At 38.9% G+C, this 19,262-nt stretch overlaps 1 protein-coding gene across 17 annotated transcripts in view; it reads right to left on the bottom strand.

Annotated features, from left to right (window-relative positions):
- Positions 1–19,262, bottom strand: part of MAGI2 (membrane associated guanylate kinase, WW and PDZ domain containing 2) — a 765,356-nt gene that overhangs the window by 147,864 nt on the left and 598,230 nt on the right. For 10 of the 17 annotated variants that reach the window (XM_030013670.1, XM_030013669.1, XM_030013660.2 and 7 more), the window contains 4 exons: positions 13,207–13,264; positions 6,084–6,205; positions 5,326–5,454; positions 4,440–4,622 (listed from right to left, as the gene is read on the bottom strand). In XM_030013670.1, the coding sequence (XP_029869530.1) occupies positions 4,440–4,622; positions 5,326–5,454; positions 6,084–6,205; positions 13,207–13,264 (492 nt within the window). The remainder of the gene's footprint in view (positions 1–4,439; positions 4,623–5,325; positions 5,455–6,083; positions 6,206–13,206; positions 13,265–19,262) is intronic. The other 7 variants (XM_030013671.1, XM_030013661.2, XM_030013663.2 and 4 more) reach the window with 2 other exon arrangements.

Below are 19,262 nucleotides of genomic sequence, written 5' to 3'. Positions count from 1 at the left end.
CTCTATCTTACGTTTATGAACTTTTACCTCTAGAGTGGATTAACTAATACAGTGAAGCTACCATTCCTGAGAGAATAACATCTAAAAGAGCCCAAGTCTGCATTGTTTACAGATGATTTACCATCTTGGAGCTGGCCAGGTGTATGCTTGGCTGATGAAATGAAAGAACATGTTTCCCATTCCTTGGTTCACACTGTTGAGCTGTGACAATTCATCACGGATGTATGCACATTCCTGGAAGGTTCAACCTGCAGTGACCATAGCTATTCATCAGTTAGAAGGGTCATCAACAGACCCAAATAACCCCTTGTGCACTGTGTTTTTGAGCTGCTTCCTGGAAACTTTCACCAAAGGAACTGGAACTTGCTGAAATGCGCAGAGTGAGAATCTTGATTATGCGGGAGTGTTTCAGTTTATCTAGTCCATTGAATAACCTTGAGAACTGTAGGAAAGTTTTTGCCTTTGCAGCTTGAGCTTTCATCTGACTCAGCCGCAGGCCTAAATCTTTGTTTGCCTTAGAACAGCAGTCATTCAAAATCACTCACTGTATAAAAATCTTTTCATATAGATGCAGTCTCTTACCAGTGACGTTCACTCAGCATTTTAATGGGATACAGGGGCCTCTTAAATGCAGACAGTTTTCTATCGGCAGCATGAGGCTTCAGACAAGACAAAGCAATGTAACCTCTCAGGAAAGAATGTGGTATCAGCTCCTAGGCTGTCCTGAGGTAGACAGAGATGCTGTGGAGTGTAATGTTCATATCCAGCAGCTTGATTGAGCTCCAAATGCTAAAACATGTCCTAGGAAGGCATTTGCAGTATTATTAACAGCCATTAGCTCACAGATGCCAGATTTACACGAGGGCATAATAACCCTTAGGAATTCTGAAACATCTGGCAAATGGGATCAGGAATGTAATTTTGGCTGGTTTTGACTCATCCACTGAGATGTCGTTCCTCTGAGTCTGCTTGTGAGGTTTTTTGTGGGTCTGTGACAATTACAGCTACCTCTTAGTGCCTGGCACTGGGCACTGAGTGGTCGTGTTAGATCACCAGGACCTCAGACATCACTTGTTGCATCTCAGTGCACTCAGTTTGCCTCACTACTTTAATTGTTTCATAGCATCACAGCAATGCCAAGTCACTGTCAGGCAGCTGCTTCCATGTTCCAAGGGATGAAATCCAAAATTGTTTCATTTTGAAACCTGCAGGTGAAATCACTGTGTTGTGACCATGTTAAAGGGTGACAATAACATCTTACATAGATTCACACTTCTCTTTGAATAGCATTTGTATTTGACCCCTAAATTAGATTTTGGGGGGAGAAGTAAACCCAAATTACAATATTAGGTTTTTATGAGCTTGGTTCTTTAACAACTAGGATAAAGTACGGCATTGGTGTCTTCAGCATGTGGCCAAGATCAGGTAAGATGAAGGAGATGGTGCCTTTTCTTCCTTTTTTCCCTGTCTCTGATGCAGGTCTGAAACACTAGGATTTTGTTTACCACTTGGCCATAAAAAGTATCAGCCTTGCAAGGGAAAAGCTCCAGACTGGTATTACAGCTGGGAGCACCAGCACCTGTGGTTACCACTAACACCCAGGTTGCTTCACAGATCTTAGTGCCATTGTCCTCAGGCTTTCTATTATGATGCTCTACTGCCACAATATGATATTTTGATCATTTATCAAAGCCTCCTATGACTGTGATCATAGCTGGAGTGCACATAAATTGCACAACAATGCACCGTTCGTGTCAAAAGAATAAATAAAATCTACTTTAAAAGCTCTATTCATCATCCAATGATGCCTACGTAACAAAAAAAGGTACATATGTAATTTCAAATAGTTTTAAAACATAAGATTTGAACAGCTTTATGAACAAAATGCAATTGATGGAACCTGGGTGGGTTTCATATCTCCAGTTGATTAGATTGTAAAATGGCTGAATAGGGAGAGAAATCCTGCTTCAGGAAGTGTGAAAAGTATTGGATATCAGGAGATACGAGCACTTTGCTGAACAGAGCTTTATAAATATTCTGACCTTAAATATCTTTTTTCAGTTTACCATTATCATATTTAGAAATCACTTCAAATATGCATAGAAACCATGTTAGACGCCACAATCATTAGCCTGAGATTCTCCAGTTCTCGGAAGTCTGTCACTCTTCTCAAAAATTAAGACATTTGAAGCCAGAATTTATTCTGAGATGTAATTTTGAACATATCAGGCTCACATAATTATAGTGATTATATATTTGAATGTACATTTCTGTCTTGCATTCTTAATATAGTTGAATTAATTACCTCAGAAAAATAATCAATGTTATTTCTATGCATTTTAAAGCACACTTTCCCTATATATTCTCATCACAATCCATGACTACAATAATCACCATCAATAGTATTATGACACCCATATTCCATTTCAACATCAAAATTTAAGTAAGTTGCAAGGATACTCTCTTCTCTGAGAAAAGAACTCCATATGAACAAGTTCACCAATAACCAGCCCACACTTCAGACAGATTAGCAAGTAACTATATTTGAGTGCTGGATCTGAGAATGCTAAACCATGACAAACAAGGAAAATCTCTCGTGCAGTGTATTAGGTAATATGAAAATATTAGGAAAAATGAAGTTCATGTTACTAAAATCTCCTGAACTTCAGAAAGTCTGTTGTATCCTTTGTTCACTTAATCAGCTAATTTAATTTTGCCTTTGGGAACCAAACTGCATTAAGTTAAAACGGCAACAAGAATTGAGAATTAAAAAGCTGTTAGACTAATTTTTTTATAAAACCAATGCCAGCAATCTGTATTATACTTCTTTCTTACATTTTACTTCTTTATATAAATTATTTGTTTATCTATTTGACGTCAGCAACGTCATGCCGGCTGTAATATAAGACTTGAGGCAAACTGTGTTTTTTTTAAAATAATGCTTTTCACAACCTTCACACTTCCTACTTGTGAAGTCCTGGAGAGTCCTACAGAATAAACTAGAGTTCAGGGTGATTTATTCTGACATACAATAGTCCAGATCATTCCTTTGCTACTATAAAAGAAGGATGAAAGGAAATTTCCAGAAGAATCACTTGGGAGTATTCCACCCACATTATTTGTGCTTGTGTGAGTTTATGTGTCTGCCTCCTGTACTGTAACACACTAAAAGGATCCTGCTCTGCTGCTGTGGCCCACCACAGTGATCTGTCACAGGCTAGGCAATACTCTTTATCTTCACAGTCACTCTGGCCACCATGAACTTGGTTTTCTGCAGAGACAACATAAATCCCAAACTAGCATTTCTTCTATAAAGTCTTGGTGAGAAATGGAAAGAAAAATTATGCACATGTCCCAGTACCAATGTGCAGCCTGACTATTATCTGAGGAACAGGGACTGCTGGGGAGAGACGGTACACACTGTCAGGGTTGCATGAACACAGGACTACAGTCACTGGTAACCAGTTGCACCAGTGGAAATCCCAATTGGATCTAAAGAACAAAAATCTTCACCATGAGAGGGAGGGGTTAAGTATTGGGACAGGAGCCCACAGAGGCTGTGGGATCTCTGTCCTATAAAATTTTCTAAAGTCCCATGGATGAAGCCCTAAGCAACCCGATCCAACCACAAAGTTAGCCCTGCTTTGAGCAGGAGGTTAGTGACTAGAGGTCCCTGCCAACTGAAATTATTCTATTATTCTCTGATTGTCTTCTCCTACGGTAGATGATAGCTGGCTTGGAAACTGAGTTCACCTTCCTCCAAAAATGTTTCATCCACATAGACCCGTTGTGACCTTGCAAACCTTTAAGACAGTAGCTTGCAATCTTTATCAATCTGCGGACATGAAAATATTTCCAGTGGTGGTCCAGATCTTAAGAGCAGCTTTAAGTCTCTCCAGAGGAAGTTTCTTTTATTTAGTTAGTTTTCACAGATTCTTTATTAGTAAGCCACAGATGCCTACGTGTCCATATGCCATACTGAAAACTCTCGTTTTGATGTTTCTAATGAGAACAATGTTGGATCAGACTCGACTTTGATTATTTTGCAAAACCGTCCTTTCTAAAGAAATATATTTGCACTTAGTAGGCTGTGCTCTCTCTGCCTGTCTCTTTTTCTTTCCATGCACAGACTCCCCTTGAGTAAACAGCCTATAAACCAAAGAATGTAATATCCCATTTTTATGTAGGAGAATGCAGAGATCTTTTCTCCCTTAAAATATTGTGAAATGGGAAAAATAAGCTACTTGGCATTATTATAAAGAAAAATTACAAGAAAGTTTTATCTGAGAAGCTTATTTTTTCTTATAGAGCAGCTGTTTTACACATTAACAAAGAAAGTCATATGGAAAAATGTATGCATTCATAGAGAGCGCGAGACTCAGAAATCTGTATCTCATTCTACTTCTCATATAAAAGAACAGAGGAACCATGTTAATTACCTGTTTCCATTTTCCCATCTTGTGCTGCAGGCCCATCAGGAATTACACTCTTCACCTGGAGAAACTCGTCTGGCTCATCCCCACCAATGATGGTAAATCCAAAACCCATGTTGCTTTTCTTAAGAGTTGTGCTGAGGAAAGTCCCCTTCAGCTGTGATGCATCACGGGTGAAGAGTGGTTTTTCTACATCAGTCAACACAAACAAGAAAGACAAAAGTTCTGATCTAGTCACAACGCAGCGGGGACAGCAGATAACAATATTGGCTGACAGCAGGTGACAGTGTATGAAAACCAAGGAAATAAAGAGTGCAGGCATTCCAGGAAAAAATATTTGTGAGTTCTCGCATTAATACAAAGCTTAAAGCGTATTTCTTATCTATGGCAGATCAGCCATAAGTGGGGAGTTATAAATATTCTTTCGTATTAGAAGTACATTTAGAAGTGGATATTGTGTAGCTAAAATAATTACAACAATAAAAATGATCTGTGAGGTAATTTTAAACCCTCTTTCCTAGCCTATAAATTCAGCTTTGTCTACAAAGTAATACATTCTCCATAATTTCCCTCCCAACCGCAGTAAGGAAAACATCCCCCGAATATCTTACTCCATTTGTGAACAAGCAGTGCTACATATTAGGCTAGCTTTTCTCTCCAAACAGGTGGGGTTTTGGCATCCAACAAGCGACACACATAGCTGCTGTGCAACCTCCGCGTCCCCTCTCCGTGTGCCTCGGTGTGCAGTGTGGGTGGCGGGGGCTCCCCGTGCCTCTCTCCCGTGCTGTGCTTGGTGAGGAAGGGTGGGAGGAAGGTGCAAAGGTTGTGACTTCAACTGCTCTCGCTACGCCCGCAGCGGTGGGGCTGGGCTGGCCGGCAGCGGAGGACATACCGTGCAGCCCGCGCGTCCCGGCGGGGTCGCGCCGGCACTGGGACAGGTCATTCACGCTGCGGGACCTCTTGGGAGCGGGGTGCAGGTGGGCGAATTTGGGTCTAGGTAAAGTTGATGAGGAGCTTTCTACTGTTACAAAGGAGAACAAGCCTCATTCTCTGGCTATAGCCTTACGTTAAAGTTTATTCGTCTCTACCAATACTGTTTGCTGCTCATTCAGCTCATTTTAAGCACATTAATTTTTACGTTACCAAGAGGCTGTATTCTTGTAAACTCCTATAACACAGCGCTTGAGGCTGTTAACTTAATTGATGCTTGCTAGATGAGCTAGCTTAGAAACATACCAAACATCAATTAACGGTAATTTAGAGAAAGTACAATTAATTATTTCAGTGTTGCCAACCTCTGGTGCTCAAGAGAGAGTCGTACATTCCCAAGAATAGAATTTATGATTTTATTTAGAAAATTACTTTGGGGCTCTTATTGTGCTTTCTGTTTCTCAGCCTTTAGGAAACACTAGGGTCAACTTTTCTGTTTTTTCTCTGTGCCTCTGAAGGTTAGAGTATTTTAGGTGGCTCATGAGTCCCGCAACTCTGGGAGCTCAGACATTTAGGGCAAAAAAATGCTAGGAGATAGGTGATAACATTGTGAGAATTGGCAACACTACGCTTTCAATCAGACTCTGACAAAATCATTGTCACATAAACAGGAGAGCAGGATCTTTCATCTTAACTAAGATAGCTGACACGGTACTGTACCTCGGAAACCTTGGGCCTGCATAGGCTTTGTTCCAAGTTCTGCGTTGGGCATGTTATGCTGCTGTAGCTTCCTTTTTGCTTCTAGGACAGGGTTTTCAAATTGTGTTCTTCTATTTATGTGGCTGGAAAAAATTTGGTTTTGATTAAAAACTGGGTTCAGCTGGGGAGAATGATCATTTTCACAGTAGGTTGCTGAATGTGACTTAGGTGTGTGTGGTTAGAGAGCGAAACCATTATGAATCCCCAATGGGCCTGAGCATGTCCCTTATACTCCACACAATTTTGTTGGGGATGAGAAATGCACAATCTACCGCGCTGCATAATGAACAGCACTGAGAAGTGTCCTGTCATTTCAATATGCTGAACTCTGCTACAGACAAATGGTTTTGATCTGTGGGACTACATATTACATAGCAGTACTACTGAAGCATGCTACAATGACAGTTTTTCATGTCTTTAGCACAAGCATTGTTCTCTGCATGATTCAAAGGATCTGAACCAGTTTTGTGCATTATTATTGATTAGCTGTAAGTGAAAGAAATTAATCACTTACAGAAAAGGTAAAGCCTAGAGCACAGAGTGCTTTTATGGTCTCAGCTTAGAAATAAATCTAACATAGGAAATAAACTGAAGATGATCTCTTTTTAATTCTATGGTATATATCTCCTCAGCTGTACAGAAAAATCGGATGTTGCAGAAACTATCAGATGGTAGATTAGAACTACATAGATAAATATATGAAATATAAGAAAAGTTAATGTACACTTTTTTTTCTCGATGTTTTACATTTCCTATAACAGGTCAGTAAGTACATCTCTGTCATTACACCACTAATTTTCTGTACTGTGTCTAGAACTATCTTAACTACATACTTTCATCATATCCTTGATATTAATTCTTTAATTTAAAGCATATATTTTATTAATCAATGAGTAATCCTATAATCCTGTCCTGTGATATGTTTCACATGTTTTCTGAAGAAGGCAAAACAATGTAGTAGGCTGCACTGAACAACTCTGCAAGATAGGATCACAATAGGATCACAACCGAGAAAAGGGGCTTGTGCTGCAAATGTTGCTCTGCGGAAATAAATACATATGTACAGAAGGGCAGGTTTTCAAACATGTCACTCCTTATTTGTTCTCACTGAGCTACTATGTATTGAGTTCTTCTGAAAATCCAATCCCAATCATGGGCTTTAAGCACTTGGAGAGGTGACCTGGGAACTTTTGAAACTCCGAGATCCTAAAAAGGGTTGAATGCTTTCAATTTATATTGAAATGACCTTTTATGCCACATTAAGCACTTTTCAGGTCCCTTGGGATTCAGATCCTACCACTTCTTCAAAGAAAGTAAGTGGAGTTGCCATTAAGAAGTGAGGTAGAAGAAAGGCAGCAAGTCCTATGGGAGTGAAATACACTTGGAAAATCAGGATTTAGTAGCCAGAGTTAATCCAATGAAAAGATTTCCAGTCATGTAAAAGAATATTTGATTTAATGAAAGGAAGTAAATGTGATAATTCCTGGAGTTGTTACTTTGTTAACATGGCTATAACTTATTCAAGTGGCTGCCAACTTATTCCTGTACTCTAAAATTTTGATTAATAGTTTTCTTGTAATTTTTAATCTATGCTGCAGACAGATAAAGTCCTTTTTGTTTCTTTCCTTCTTCAGACAGGCTGTTTAAGATTGTAGACTTTCCTTTCCTAGACTTTTGCTTTCTAGTTAGACCATGCTGTAACTGTCAGGGTCTTCAGAACCTTAGTCTATTGCAAACCTAGAAATGCATGGTGGAAGGGAGACAAACTTCACCAGTTAAAAATGGAGAAAGACAAGACTTACATGCATTAAATAGGGTAATTATGAACTACTAACATAAGCATGAAAAAGGTAATTTTCATGCCACCACCTATCATGTATTTCAATATTTTAAAGGAAATACTACTTTTGCCATTACACAAGGTGGTGATGAAACATCACATGAAATACTACATAAAGTTCTGATCACCCATGACCAAATAAAATGAATCCATAGAAAAGGTTTTACAGGAAGACCAGTGAAAAAGAGAGTCTTCTCTGATAGAAGACCAGAGGAGTTTTAGCTTTTTATCCAAGCAGAATTAATTCTGATATATAATTGCATTCTATGAATACATTTGGAAGTAAATACTAGAATGTATTGAAGATGTCAGGATTTCAGACTTGAAATCTGTAGGCTTCTTACAAGCAGAAGTGTGAAATTATGAAACAGCTTCCAACAGCAGATATGGGGTAAAATATCTAGCTTGTTTTATGTTAGCATTTGATAAGGTTAAAAACAGGGTTGCTACACAGTGGGTTGAGTTAATTGCTTCAACATAGGGATCATGTCTTATTTTAGAGGCTCTAAAGTATCCTGCCCTGGTCTTCAGCTGCTCTTCTAGAAGAACATGGGTTCCCCATAGCTTTTGTGCCATATCACGCAGATGTAATGGATATCCAAGATCACACTCACTACAGATCTGCATTTCAGGCCTTGAACTATGTATGGTTGATGTCATGCTATAATTGCAGGGCACATCTCAGTGCCACAGGAAGCCCCTTGCAGACCTAAGTTACAACTTATATGTGGTTCTGTGATACAGAAAAATGGGATTTTAGCTAATATAGGATGTGTCCATGGCTCAAGGAACATCAGTTCCTCTGGTACTGACATCACAGCTAGACTCTGTTATCCACTGCCTCTCTACAGTTTCTAGGTAGAGTTTATGTTGTGGTTTAGTCCATTTACAAAGAAATTTCTTCAGTAATGGCTATCTTGAAAATGACCTTTTTGTCCTAGCAGTTCAGATAGGAAGACTAGCAGAGGTACTTGAAGCACCTCAAGTTGTTGATGCAACCTTAATAATTCTTAGCTCCAATTTATTCCCACATTTTGACTGTTTTATGGTAGTGTGCAGTCTTAAAAGCACGTGAAAATTCCAACAAATTCAAACAACTGCATTAAATATTGTGTCCAAGAGGAGTCAAAGAAAAGAAAATTATAATCAGTCATTTTTATCAGTCAGTAACACTGGATTTACACTCCTAGACTGATTAGACATGAAACACCTCCCTTTTATGCAATTTTAAGTGCTATACAGCTTCATGGCTAAATCAGAAAAATTGCTACTGATGAGTTTACCTGAGAAAGAAGTTATTAAGCTAAGTAGTTCCCTTGAAAGGACATTCTAGCCTTTCATCCAGCTACTTCAGCTGCATACAAAATAGGTATTACTAACCTAGGCATTAATAAGGCAAGCCAAATGAGAGTTTTAGAAATGGTTGCAAATAAGTGGTTTTGTGGTTAAAAATAGATTTTGGATGTGATCCAAAATGTATTGCTCATTGCTCATAGTATCTAATTCAGTGAGCATTTCTATCTTTGCTTTTCTTCCTTTATTTTATACAATGCATATTAAACATAAAAGCCTAATCCAAAGATGAGAATCCAACTAATTTCTCCTAGTGCCATTGTGGCTGTACAAAAGACTCGTGCTGCCTTTTGTTTGCTTTCTATTTCTCAGAACCCTGAATTTCCCTCTGCAGAGAAGAAGGGGTAGTCGGTGCTGCTGTCCTCTGTTAGCTCGCCGTATGCTAACTAGGGACAACCCTCTGAGGTAGGATTTGGTTTTGGGCTGCATTTAGCTGTGAAGTTGAAACACTGTCTCTTGTGCTATGAGTAGGAACTGTTGCCACCGGCCAGCCTGTAAGACATAGGCACCATTCTGCCATCTCATCAGTGAAGGTGGCCAGGCTAAGTTGTTTTTGTGATGGAGTTTCATGCTAGATGTGTTCAAGACAACTGAAACACATTCTTAGATTTATGGGCAGTAATGCCTAGTATGCAGATTTTAGTTGGTGGCCGAGATACTGAGCCCTGCCAAAATGGTAGCACATCTAAACATGTGCATCAGCAGAAGGAGTTTAACCTATCTCCTTTTCTTAGCTACTTTAATGTATGGGTTTTTTTGGTAGTTTGTGACTTTAACTTTTGAAATTGTTGCCTATAACCCACCAAAGTAATTCTGAGAATCAGGATGTCTAACAGATGGACATTCTGATGCATAACTTGTTAGTGCCTAACTCCTCTTTACATTCACATTCTTCAGTTCCTAATACTTTATAATGACAAAAAGACCTGAAATAAGTTTTTCTATTTGAGTAGCAACAGAGTGTTGCCAGAAATTGTAAGTCAAGGTGGTATATTTTTCCAGAATAAATACCTGTATGGCTAATTTAGCTGTTCTATTAAGGAGACCATGTCTGGAAATTGAGCTCTGTGTTGTAGTTAATCATCCTTAAAGGGGGAAATAATCTTTTGGCAATTAGAATGCTGAAAGACCCAGCGCACTCTAATAACCGCATTCTCTCCATAGCCCTGCACAGCTAAGTGCTGCTAGTTTTTAGTTTATAAATTAAGAGAAAATTGCATGAAAGTTAACCCACGTATAGCAAACACTTCTCATTTATGTCAAATGTCTACACCTTACAAATGAAGCCTGGAGCTGCATAACAAGGCGAATGAAAATTTTAATAACGTCTTACACCTACATTCATGCATGATTACGAGAGGAAGTTATACTGGAGACCTTATTTTTTAACAGAATTTGCAAATATGTTGTGATTAGTCTTTATTAACTTTACAAGCAAGACCTTTGAGGTTTTTCTTTGTTTCTTTTTTAGCTTTTCCTCTGGTCTCAGAATACTGGAGCTGAGCATGGCTGGTCCTTGTATGGTGAACCCGAGTCTGTCTGCCTCATTGCTTATCCTTATAAACTTCCCATGGGATACAAATATTTCAGTGAGCAGAGTAAAAGCTCTTCTTTCACTGAGAGTTTTAAAGGCCTGCATGTAACGTTGGACTGGACTTGAATGTGTGAAAATTCATAACCTAACCTTTCATGATTTACCCATTTCTATGACATAATTAAGAGAGTTTATTGTAATCTGATTTTATCTTGTTAAAAATGAACTCATCTGTTGAATATTGGTAATAAAAAAGGTGCGACTGCCACTTTTTAGCATGAAAAATGGAAAGCAATCTTTGTTTCAAACTTATTGAGCTCAGACAGCAAATTAAAGTACAGCTACATTTTACTGACTATAAAACTCCTGATGAACTTAGCGTGGCTGCAGTTTTAATGCCATCCTGTGAACATCTATTCCAACCTCTGAGCCTGGAATAGGTTTGATATATCTTTCCACAAATCTTATCTGTGGTAGGATTAATAAATTTGGCACTAACAAACAGCCTTAAAGTATGTAATTGCATAATAACATCTGGGCCTGGTACCTTGCATCTGTTTACCTGTGTGGATGGACATGAAATGGAGATAAATACTTGTTCCTTTTCTGACTCTGCAGCGAAGTGTGAGCCTCACCCGTGCCAGAATGCCTTGGGCTGCGCTAACAACCAAGCGGGGTCTCAGTAATAGATCAGCGCACAGAAATTGCACAACACCTGTTACTCACCAAAATACACTAAAAACCACTGGGGCAGAAGACTTACTCACACCCAGCAGCTGCACAATTCCACGTGCAGAAATCTTCAGGGGGGGTTAAGTACAAAGAGATACGAGAACTCTAACCCCTAGATACCTGGGGACATCATAAAAGAACTCAGGCATAAAGAGAGAGGGTAATTTAATGGCATTATGTAGGGACTTCACAAACTTACTTATCTTTTTGCTTGAATCTAGACTGACTAAGCTGATTTGGGCTAGGCAGCAAAGCAGATGGGGCTGCTGGTTCTTCCACCTGCGGGCAGGGAGCAAGGCCGGAACAAAGCAGCAGAGCAGGTGCTCCTGCATTTGGAGAATGGGCAGAAGGAGTCAGCAGGGCAGTGGCCGAACGCTGTTTTCATTTGTTTGTTTGCTTTGTAGGAGGGCTAGGGAAGGTGCATGGGCATCCACAAGCTGCTGCTGTTACAGCAGTAAAGAAAAGGGAATCTTAATCTTCTAACCCTCCAGAAATCAGATCTTTTTTTGAGCTCTCTGGCCAGCTCTACCCTGTGCATGTTAATAGTAGCATATCCTGTGGTCTGGAAAAGCTGCAGCCCCAGTATCTGTCCAGAGTGATCCTGCAGCCAAAGCGTTGGTATGGATTCAATAGACGAAGGGAATGATGTGACGCACAAAATAAAATTTACTACTTTGGATGAAACAACCAGAATAAATTTACTGCTTGATTGCCAGGATTTGAAATTGAGATTTTTAGGCCGGGGTCATCTTCTCTAAAGATCTCTCTTCTTTAATAAAAGGAACTAATGGATAGATCTTTCTCAGTCTTTCAAAGCACTGTCTGCACAGTGACGGGGAGTGGCTTTCTCCCTCCTCTGCCATATACTTTGTGCAGACAGCAGAGTGACAACTGACCACGCTGAACAGGTATCACAACTTTGAATCTAGATTCACTTTGCATAAGTCTCACTCACTGCGTTAAGCTAAAAAGCAGAGAAAATAATCTCTCTGATTTACTTATTTTATGTAGGAACTGGCCAGAACACGTTCTACCTAGTACTTCAAACAAAAGCTTTCTGTTGCCCTTTGCACAGAGGAGTAAGAATCTTTTTTTCTTGCTTCATAACTAAAATAAAATCTGAAAAAAATGGAAGCAAGGATTGCGCTGTGAAAATAGAAATTTATATTCTCTTATTTTCAGCTGCACTTTTAAGTACAAAAAACCCCCACAACATCCCTAAAATTTTATATGCAGCATATAAATAACCCACCTTCTGGTACAGTGTAAACATCTGATCGGCAGCAAGGAAGGACTACCCAGAAAAGGACCTTAACTGAGCTAAAATGATTATGCTTTGCTCTATTTATTGATTAACAAGATCTTTACCTCACTAGATATCCAAGCCTTACATAGAAAATATAATATTTCTTTAATGAATATGATCTTTGTACAAGTATCATCTGGAATGATACCATGAAATCAGACCCTGGAGAAAGAGAATGACTGAATGCCTGAGTCACTGATTTAAGACACACTGAATATATTTGGACACAGTAGCTGTAGTGGTGACTGAGAATTCCTGGTATACCTTCAGTTTAACATGTCAAGTAATCAGAAACTTAATATTGAACATGGGAACTTACTCAACATAATAAGTGCCATATATGGGATCATCAATTTTCTCCCAGCCATATGGAAGCTCTGAAAAACAAAGAGTTATCTCTCTCAGTAAATGCAGTACAGAATGCTAAGATTTCTAGTAACAAAATTGTGGATCTTTGCTGGGCATTGAGGGAAATAACTTGATAGTTAAATTAGATACAGTGACCAAAGCAAATGTCAAATCCTGAACACATACCATGGCAGCCACAACTAGTAGTAAGTTGAAAATTGGCGTGCAAACACAGATCTCAGTCTCTAGAACAACACGTTTTAGTTGAACTACTTTATTGTTCCAACAGCTGTGCCAGCCATCAGCTGTAGCACATCTTGTATGACATCACTGCCGGAGGAAGTGAGGGCATTCTGTTTTCCCAAATAGGTACACACAAAAAAAAGTACTTTGCTTTTTGAGCTTTTTTCTTTGCTAGGAATCCTGGAAAAGTTGGCCTTGAAGGAGCAAAAAGAGTTTGCCTTCTGCCATGTAAGTACAGTAAATATACCTAAATGTTTCTGAGAAGTTTGTACTATTTGTCTTACTGTGACGGCAATTCCACAGCCTCCAAAGGCATCCTGTTCCAAAGCTTAGTTATATATCAGAGACATCAGAGTATATAGTAGTACATGGAAGTACAAACCAAAATAAGATATTATAGCATCTTCTGGCCTTAAAAATAATTACATTTTGCAGAAACAGAGAAGACATTTAATTGTTAATACCTAAACCATTCAGGTATTAACAATTAAAATGTTAAATATGTTAATTTAATGATCATAAAAATCAATCTGTGTTCATGTACAAGCAAACTCTCATATATATATCCATGTACATCCATAAATACATATTTTATTATCACTCACACTGAACACTTAAGAAATGATTGTACTGCCAACAGAACTTCATCTTGTGTTTAAAAGGCATCAGATGGATGTGACAAGTATCTCAGTTGACATGAACAGAATAAAAACCTCAGTGCCAGATGTGATGACTTTGATGGAGGAGACTCACAAAAGGATGGGCATCCCCACCATGCACAGGTATTGATTTCTGTGCACTTGAAGACTATGGCACAATATACAGGGAGTGGTACTGACATTCTACAAGGAAATCTGATTCTGGAATTCCTTATCTCAGCTTTTTTTTCCTTCGCTAACTCATTTGCACTTTTGAAGTAACTTTTTGGAGACAAAATGAGTACCAAACTAGACAGAGAAGAAATGATGTAGCTCATACTGAACACAGAATCATTAAACTGGTCATAAAGAAGTACTCCTGGATGATTTGAGCTTCTTTTTTTCATTGACAATGTGACTAGACAATTATTGGTGTGCTGTAAAAGGCAAATAGGAAAGTAAAGCCTGGCTGGCAATAGGGAGATTAAAGAGTTAAACAACAATGTTAAGAAACTGCTTCACCTCTGCTTGTTACTTCTCCTTTAAACAGATCTGCGATATCCTTTCTTGAGTGAACCTGCTTAGACTGCTGTAGTCTTCACGTCACATTGCCCTCAAAGGATGTTCCTGCTCAGCCCTTTCCAATACTGCAATGAAGGATACAACCCTCTGCCAAAGACTGGCCGGTGCAGAACTCCACAAATTTGTAACGAAAAGCTCAAGGACTTCCTTAATGTCAATATTCATTTTTTCCTATTACTCTTAGAATATTGTTAGCTTTGAAATCTTCACAAGTCTGCGCTCTGACTGCTTTTGTCAGGGCTATTTTGTTACTGTCACTTTATAGGAATAAATGCAGCATAAGGTATTTAAGCAGGTCACAAAATGACAGAACGGTTGAGGTTTGAAAGGACCTCTGGAGATTGTCTAGCCTAACCCCTCCGCTCAAAGCAGGGTCACCTAGACCAGGTTGCTTAGGACCATCTCCAATTGGCTTTTTAGTATCTCCAAGGGTGGAGACTCCACCACCTCTCTGGGCAACTTCTTCAAGTGTTTGATCACTCACATAGTGAAGAAGTTTCTTCTTTTATTTAAGTAGAATTTCCTGTATTTCAGTTTGTACCCTTTACCTCCTGTCCTGTCACTGGGCACCATTGAAGAGAGCCTGGTTCCATCTTACTTGCACCTTCCTTCAGGTATTTATTTAGATTGATAAAATCCCCCTGAGCCTTCTCTTCTCCAGGCCAAACAGTCCCAGCTCTCTCAGCCTTTCCTTATAGGAGGGATGCTCCAGTCCCCTCATCACCTCAGTGGCCTTTCACTGGACTGTCTCCTCTATGTCCACGTCTCTCTTGTGTTGGGGAGCCCAGAACTGGACCCAGCACTCCAGCTGTGTCTCACCAGTGCTGAGCAGAGGGGAAGGATCATCTCCCTTGATCTGCTGGCAATGCTCTGCCAGCTACAGCCCAGGAGGCTGTTGGCCTGCTTTGTTGCAAGGGTATGTCACTGGCTCATCATCAAGTCACCAAGCATTAGAAAGCCCTGGTGTTGCTCTTTCCAGACCTGCCCAGAACTTCAGTAAATTCCATAGGAGACCGACCCTACAATGATTCTCACAAAGTCCTGTATATCCTGAGACAAGACTGTGGAATGTAAGCCATAAATATTAAAAAAGAAAGCAGCTGATGGACAAATCCTGTACTGCCCCTGCAGTGAGTTTCATTCCCAATGCATGCATGATAAATAAGGCAATTATTTGCTATGAAAAAATGATGCTTTTACCTAACCCTGTGACACAGAATAAATATAAAGTATTAGTTTAAATACTATAGGTACATTTTATTTTTATGTAACCTTGCAAGGCTTTCCTCCCCTAATTAACTTAATGTTGCTTTCATATCTGGCCGTCTAAAATTACACTCCCTTAGAGAAAAGTGAGGCAGGTACTGGTAAAATCTGTATGTACTTAAAAATACACACAAACACACATGCAGACACATACACACGCACACACACACACAGATGTGTGCATAGATCCCTTTCCCAAAGTGTATTAGTAGATGGAGTTTTTTTCAACTATGAAATTAAAAAAAGAAAGTAGATGTTTTGCCCAAATTTAAAAGTAGCTATCCTTCTGTAAATATATACACTTTAAAGTGTATAGATGCAGAAGACAAATTTTATTTTACATATTTATGGAAATCTGAAATAATTTGAGGACTTACTATTAACCTATTGGCCTATTTTTTCCTAAAGTAATGATGTAATGATGCATAACTGTATTTACAAACTGGCACAACTATTGAGAAGGCAAATGGCAAATCCCATCTTCTAGTGTAAAAGTCTGTAAAAATTTAATGAATTGGACATATCACGGAGAACCCACTTTTATAATGCGTGGATTGAACCACTGATTATTTAACATCATAAAATAGTCATGGGTTCAGAAGAAAGGAAATAAAAAATTACCTTCGTGTACCATAATAGATATAAACTCCTTGTAAGGCTATGCTCTAATTTCATTTTTCCATTTGAGATGCAGCCTGTAAGCTATGTTTAATTAAAATTCTGTGTTGACCAGTAAAATGGAATTGCTAGAGCACAAACCCTAAGCCCCCTGCACCCCCCAAAAGAATGGCAGATAAGGTTAGTGGAGTGTAGTTTACTACAGAGCTTCTGTTAGGAGGATCTTCTGCTACATTTGCTTTCACTGTGATTATTTTTCATTACATTAAATAGTGGCATCTATTCCATTTTTCACTACTGAAATGAAAGATTACAGGACAGAAATACTTTAGTGCTCCATAAAATAGGAAGCTAAGCATTTGCCAGATTAGTGGTGAGGGCATTACAGTTTCTCTTTTTCATTTCACTGTGCCCAGTGATGATCATTAGGGATGAGAGTGAACAGTAAACATTTATAAAAAAAGAATTGTTATAAAACACTTGTGAAGGAGATTATTGTTGGCCACCATGATTTGAATTGGGAAGGGAGCTATAATTATAGCAATCTCTGATATTCATTTGATAGCACTAGCATGCTAGTTCATGTGTAATTTCTGCAACCAATGGTTTTATGGTTACTATGCTATATATGAAGTCTTCATTTTCATGAGCTCAACGCTTCTACCATCCATGTCTTTTAATTCTATTCACTCCAGGAGGATCTCTGTGTATAGAAGTAAAAAAAAAAAAAAAAAATTCCATCCTTTATTTTCAGTCTTCAATATCTAACATTGTTTTCCCACAGATCTCCTGCTATCATCCAGTGGAGAGCCCGTTCAGGAACATTTGTAAAATCACCATTTAAAAATCAGTAATTGTGCAGCATTTGGCAATGCTGTTACGATGAGTGGATGGAAAGGTGCTGGATAATCTGTATAGGATGTATATATGCTCCAGTTTTCACATTTCATGCTTTATCCCCTACCAGAGAAGCAGCATCTAGCTAACACTGCAGCAGTCATCCAAAAAAAAAGATCAAAAAGGTACAGCTGATACTAAGACACTTTGCTCAGTATGCATCTGGGTAAGCTTTTAAATGCAGAAGGAGCTGTATTTCTATAAGTAACCAATGGTAACAAAAGCCCTTGTATTTTCAAAGAAAGAAAGAAAGAAGGAAAAAAAGAAGGAAAGAAAGAAGGAAAAAAAGAAAGGAAAAACTAATATGAATTCAAGCAGGTCACTTCAATAATCAGTGGTAGTGCCTTCTCATCATAGCCTCCTTATGCTAATAGTCCAAATGCTCTTATTCTGCCTTCTGAAAGCCGTTGTGTTTCAGAATGATTTTTTGATGGTGCCACTTAACCTTCTCTGGGGATGGAAGAAGGAGTACATTTTGGATCTCAATGTGCCAAGATGAAAAAGCATTTTACCAAACCCAAAGATTATTTTTTCTGGAGTTTGTGGAGTAGTAACTGTGTTAAAGAGAGTCATAAAAACCTCTCAAGGTTTCAGAACAACAGCCAGCATTGTGTCACTACCCTACTGACAGGCTGGAAAGAAAGACGAGAGCATATTTCTTAAATCGGCTGCAATCAAAATATTTGTATAGTACAAAAGAATATGGAATGAGAGAGAAAAAGAAAATATAATGCCTGCTGTTATTGAAAGTGCTGTCAATAAGGATGTGGAAGCTGTGGAACTCAGCATGAGTTTGGTTCACCTGCCTTGTTAACACCCAGGCACAGGTCAAGAATCCTTTTCTAACCAATATATGAGACTTTACAAAAGAACCCTGCATCTTTCCACTCAACAGCCTGTGTTTGTTTTACCTCTTGCTTTCTCTCCTCTCTTTTCTTTCTCCCTGTTTCAAATTCAGTTTTGCTTTTTTCAAGTCGGTTCCCTACTACAGAGGGTATCAAAACAGCTGGGTAAAAAGTTCCAAAATACCATGCAGCTCCACAGTCCAATGCAGTTGCAGACTCTTCCAGTTTCTTTAACAGATATAGTCTTTGCAAATATTTATCTGTAAGTCTAAACCAGTGTTCCTCACTGCATAGCTTACACAAAAACCTTTGCCTGCAATACCCTAAGGCACAGCAAACACATTACCAGGGAGGATGCTGCTCATGGCATGCTGTGCTGCTCCCTCAGGAGCAGAGGGCTGGAGATGTCTGGTTTGAATGCTTTCATTAGTGCACGTCCACATTGCACAGCTGATTCATGAAACAGATACAGGAGTTGCGCTGCTGCTCCTGCAACCTTCTGTTACAGGTTACCATAAGGAAAGAGAGGATAACATTGCTCACTGAAAATCAGTATTTAACCTACTATCCACATACCTGTGTGAATTCTGCTAGGTCACCTACCTGCATACTATCTGGGAGCTGCAAATAACAACAAAAAAATCAACAGGTGTATGCTATGGTAAAATCCTTTATACTACCTCAACAGGTTCCTCCACTTAGCCATGTTTCAAAAGTCACTGCCTGAGCTGGAAAATGCAATTACTAACATGTGCTTCTCGATGCTAGTGTACAAATCAAAAGCTGAGCAAGAAAATAAATTAGATAAAAAAATTGCAAGTTGAATTGTTCACTGTCTTAGTGAAAATAACAACAAAGGCAGGATGGACAACCCCACTTCCATAGCAAAAAACAAATTCACTCCTCCTATCATGGAAGACCTGGAAAACTTAAGGAAG

This window comes from Aquila chrysaetos, chromosome 5 (assembly GCF_900496995.4).
Source record: "Aquila chrysaetos chrysaetos chromosome 5, bAquChr1.4, whole genome shotgun sequence".
Lineage (NCBI taxonomy): Eukaryota > Metazoa > Chordata > Aves > Accipitriformes > Accipitridae > Aquila > Aquila chrysaetos.
This window is presented reverse-complemented; position numbering and strand designations above follow the sequence as displayed.